General features: G+C 35.9%; 1 protein-coding gene across 1 annotated transcript in view; it reads left to right on the top strand.

Annotated features, from left to right (window-relative positions):
* Positions 1 to 1,107: 1,107 nt before the first annotated feature.
* Positions 1,108 to 5,037, top strand: part of LOC108729587 (uncharacterized) — a 6,049-nt gene continuing 2,119 nt past the window's right edge. The window contains exons 1-2 of the mRNA XM_018458758.1: positions 1,108 to 1,169; positions 1,992 to 2,226. Coding sequence (XP_018314260.1) covers positions 1,156 to 1,169; positions 1,992 to 2,226 — 249 coding nt within the window. The 5' untranslated portion in view covers positions 1,108 to 1,155. The remainder of the gene's footprint in view (positions 1,170 to 1,991; positions 2,227 to 5,037) is intronic.

Below are 5,037 nucleotides of genomic sequence, written 5' to 3'. Positions count from 1 at the left end.
ATGTTTTGACGATCGAGCATTTTTTACTTAATTTGACATCATGAAATTATCTTTAAACACATATTTTCTACACTGAAGAGGACCCAATACCAGGATTGAAACGTTTGTATCACATTTTTTAATATACATTTTGGATTACACACGAACAACTGGTGTCGGTTCACATTTCTTGTACATCACGTATCTAATCGTTAAGCAGAAATGTGCATCTGCCATATTGGCTCCTAGTTAGTGCGGGAAAATTCGAGCAAAGCAAAGATGCATATTATATCATACTACTTTTGTAAGAACTGAAAAAGTATAATAGCTTGTATCATATTTCATAACCCCGGATCTACAATAGGTGTTTTAAACCTTATTAAGTCGTAAGAAATTAACCAAATACAGTCGAATTCAAAGAGAATAATCGACTATGATTCATCCATTTTTTATGACATATTATTTATTTCAATTGTATATTAAACAAATTAATATTTCATTTTTGCAGATATTGAAAATTTTTTTACATTTGCTGTAATTTATTTAGTAAGAATACATATTTATAAAACATGCATTGACTCAAGGTCTCATTTATTTTATGCATGTTTGGATGTTTTAAAGATTTTCGACCTTCTGAATCATTTCTGACCGATTATTTAACTGGACCGTGGAAAAATTTCACAGCTAGCGAAATTAGTTCAGTAAAGCAATTAATTTAACGAATGCGCGTTTAATTTTTAAATAATATTCCAAACATATTTTTATCTTTCAGATCAATCATGAGATCTATCCTGTAACTATATATGGTTACTTATCGATGTTAATACTTATGTTCCTAATCACAGATTTCATTAGATACAAACCGATCATAATTCTCTCTGGTCTGTCTGGCATTACAACTTTTCTTCTGATAATATTTGGAGATATGGTACTTATTTTACAGATTGCAAAATTTTTTTTCGGCCTATTTATGTCTGCTGAAGTAGCTTATTATACTTATATATATGCTCAAATAGATAAAATGCACTACCAACAGGTTATAAACTCTCTCTCTCTTTCTCTCTCTCTCTCCTCCGGCGTCCGCCAGTACCAGGCTCCCTTCCTCTGGGAATCACCTGGCGACGCCGCCTAGAGCTGTTCGTCGACGTTGGCTCACCGAGAAGACCAACACGCAGAATGCGTCGCGTTGCGTGAGTTTGAATGTCGCGTAACTTATTATTGTCTATGTCTTGGTCCTCCTCTTTTTAAACTTAGCAGGAAGGAATGGCCCATGTCCAACTACCATGAGCTAGAGTGATCAGGGCGCTACTCGCCCATTTAATAGTTCTTTTTTTTTTCTTATATAAGTACATATTGGACAGGGACCCTCCTGCTGGTTATATTTATTATCTTTTATTACACACTTACCTAGGTAACCTTTCTTGCTTTTAGCTATGCTACTCTACACTACTATCTACTTCTACTTTCTTTCCTTCTTTTGTCTACTTTCTTCTATTTATTCTGTGTGATTTTTTTGTTCATATCTTTGTGGGGCCCTGGCCGTTCGAGTATGATTGCCGCGAACCATATTGTATTTTATACGAGTATGAATGGTCGCGTTATACAATTTTATTTTATCTTTTTAACATTTATAAATTGCCACGCGCGCTCCTTCGGGAGTTTTAACTAATGATGACATACCTGTGATATCCCGGAGGAGTAGACTGTGATAAACGTATCCATCCAGTAAGCGAGCTGGTGGATGATTACGATGTGATATTTTTGAGTAGGTTAATGCCCATGCAGGGGGGGAGCCTTATCTCCCGCAATGAGTATATACTAAGAATAGTGTGCAGCCTAACCACTGAGTTGTATTACCCCAGAGGAGAAATGTCCCTCTGGGGAATTTGATTGAAAATAAGTGTGCTAAACTCTCTCTCTCTCTCTCTCTCTCTCTGTCTGTCTGTCTGTATGAACATTATATCACATTTAATAAATAATATTGAAATATTCTCAATAAATAAATCAAGCAGTACGGAGGACGATGGCGAAGGAGCGGCGGAGATGGAAGTACGCTCCGAATTCACAAACATATTCGGGATGCATCCCGGCGCCGATGACACCAGGATACATCCCGACGGCGACGACAACAGGATACATTCCGGCGCAGACGACACCAGGATACATCTAGGCGCAGTCGACACTAGAATACATCTCGGCGCCGACGACACCAGGATATATCCCGTCGGCGGGATACGTTCCGTCGGGGTATATCCCGCCGTCGGAATATTAAAAAGTATAAATAAAACTTATAAATAAAAAACGTATAAATAAAAAAAATTAATGAAAGAAACAAAATTTATTATAAAGATCTGTTTTCTGTGCTGAACTAGTGTATACTTTTGTAACTTAAAGTGAGATAGGGATATGTTTGATATTTATGGAAAACGAGAAAGAGAATTGTAGTGTAGTCTAATGCAGGGACAGAAAACTGACCAAAAGTATTTATTCTTTTTCCTTTCTCTCATTCCTATTCTCCCTTCCCTACCCATATCTCTTTCTCTCTCTCTGTCTTTGTCGCTGTCCATTGTAACAATCGCTAGCAATAGATGTAAATTGTTTTTTTTATTATCTATTTGATTACTCCTTGCTTCCTCGGCCTTCATGCAATCTGTTGGAACGTGTTCTCTCCCGCTACTCTTTATCTCTGCTTGCACGATTGGTAATTGCAGGGCGCGTCAACCGAGCCCTTTGCTGAGAGTCAACAGCGAGGAAGTGATCGAGCTAAATCCTTCGCCTATTCTCCCTCAAAATTCGCCCGTAACCGCCGGATCTGCCGCGTACGTTACCGCCACATTCGACACTGATATCAGTAAAATTTAGTTTTCAACCCTTCAAATATGAATATTGACGGGCCATTACGAATTTCGAATCCAGTTGGCAATTCAATTAACGGACCTACGTTAACTATCACGCAATTTTCCATTTTAGTGACGTTTGTTCAAGTTACACGTACACGTTAAAAAGCTTGATTCCAATTGTCGCTTAATCGTTGCAGACTTGTTACTTGTCAATAAATACTCTAAAATGTTGTATAATTGTATATGCAGTTGTTTATTTAGGTAAATAGGACGAGAATATCTTTCTCGATAAATTTATTTGTGAACGATTTACGGCGATTAGTGCGGTTTACATATCTTATCTTCATCTTCTTTTACACTCTTAGTCTGGTATCGCGTAGTACCTTCAAATTCGAGGTAAAAATTTTGAAGTGACAGTGACATTTCGAGTTCCATACTGATAGGAAGTATTTTTTTCTAATAAGAAGTATTTTTCCCGATATATTCGCTCGAGGTACGAACTTCACGAGGTAATAATGAATATAACGATTCGATTGAGATATATCACTCTTATCGAACTCGCGATACTTTTCTTTTGGCGGTACAAGGCTTTTCGTGTGTACCTCCTATATTCCTCGACGTTGCAAATGTACCGCCAGCATTCGTTATATCGTTAACAAATGACAATTGGCTGCGCAACAGCGCGGTCCTCTACCATATACCGCGTCATAACCACGGGAGTGAAACTAGTATCATGGTTTCCGGTAACACCGAAAAAATAGGGGCACTCGAAAGTGGGGATTGAAGTGACCAATTAGAAAATGGCACGTGACATTACGTCATTTCCACCATTTTCGCAAATAGAATAATAAACGTACGAATATGTATGTACTATGTACAAGTACGTACAAGTTTCCATCAAGCAGTTAGCCAAAATAAAAGGTACGTACAATAAACTGATTTAGTTTATTATAATGGTTAATATTACTATCAATTTGTTATCTTTTAAGTTATGGGAACGTAACCTCATCCCAGTGAATTTGCACTTTTTATTCTTTGAAATCGTCGAGATGAAACAAATTAATAGGTTTTTATACAGAATTTACAGAGAGGCTATATTAATGCTAATTTTATTTCAGCCTATTTCGCTAATCTACTAATCGTACATGAAAGCATATTGGAAAAGTATTTTTTCATAAATGGCAAAGCTTGTATATTAAATATATGGAAAAAAACTTTATCAGCCCAGCTGCGATCGAGTTATGTCACAAGAAAATAACATCTTTTCAAGGCTTTGGTTTTATGAATGGTAAGAAAAATAAAACTAAATACCTTTATCTGTAAAGAAAGGAAGAAAAGTAATATTCGCTTGTAATTTTATAGAAAAACTATAATTCAATAGGAAGAAATATGAGTATTCACTTCAGTCACATCATTTACATGGATCTGCTACATTCAAACTCTGTGAAGCTCTGATTACACGATGTAGTCAAACAACTGTGATGTGCTTATAGCACCTAGTATGTAAGTTTTAGGATAATTATTCTATGCTAGCTGTAGGATAATTCTTGTGATACTGCGATAACTAACGATAACTGCGATAACTACGAAGCATGGCATCTCTATTAATAGGTACGCATAAATATTGGTGCAAATATCCAAAGTGTATTACACAAATGCGTAATACACTGATCTAGTAGATAATTCTTATCGTAACAAACAGTTCTATAGATTTCCTAAAGAAGTTCAATTTAGAGATGAATGGAGGAGAATTTGCAATATCAGCAAAGATGTAAAATGTGATTACTTTCGCATCTGCGAAGAGCATTTTGAGTCTAAACATTTCTTGAATACGTCAAAACATAAATTGAATTGGAACGCAATTCCTCTTGAAAATGGAGAAAATTATGTATTCTCAAATACACAGTCCGAAATATCATCAATCAGTGAACATGAAAATACTCGATGCAAGATTCCTCCGATGAATATAAATAACAATGCTGAATGTGAGACTTCTCCGAGTGTTGATGTAAATTGTAATGAAGTTACTCTTTCAACAATCCGTGATACTTCTTGTTTTACTTCTCAAACGTCATATAATAGTAGTTATCCACTTATCTCTGATTTTGCTTCTTCTTTAGCTACACGAAGTACAGCCTCAACTAATGAAAACGATGTAGAAATGAATCATGAAAATGATATAGAAATGCTTGTTTCAGATAAAAACGTTAAATTTCTA

The sequence above is a fragment of the Mycetomoellerius zeteki genome, unplaced genomic scaffold (assembly GCF_001594055.1).
Source record: "Mycetomoellerius zeteki isolate Tzet28-1 unplaced genomic scaffold, Tzet1.0 scaffold769, whole genome shotgun sequence".
In the NCBI taxonomy this organism is placed as follows: domain Eukaryota; kingdom Metazoa; phylum Arthropoda; class Insecta; order Hymenoptera; family Formicidae; genus Mycetomoellerius; species Mycetomoellerius zeteki.
Note: the sequence above shows the minus strand (reverse complement) of the source record. Positions and strands in the feature narration are given on the sequence as shown.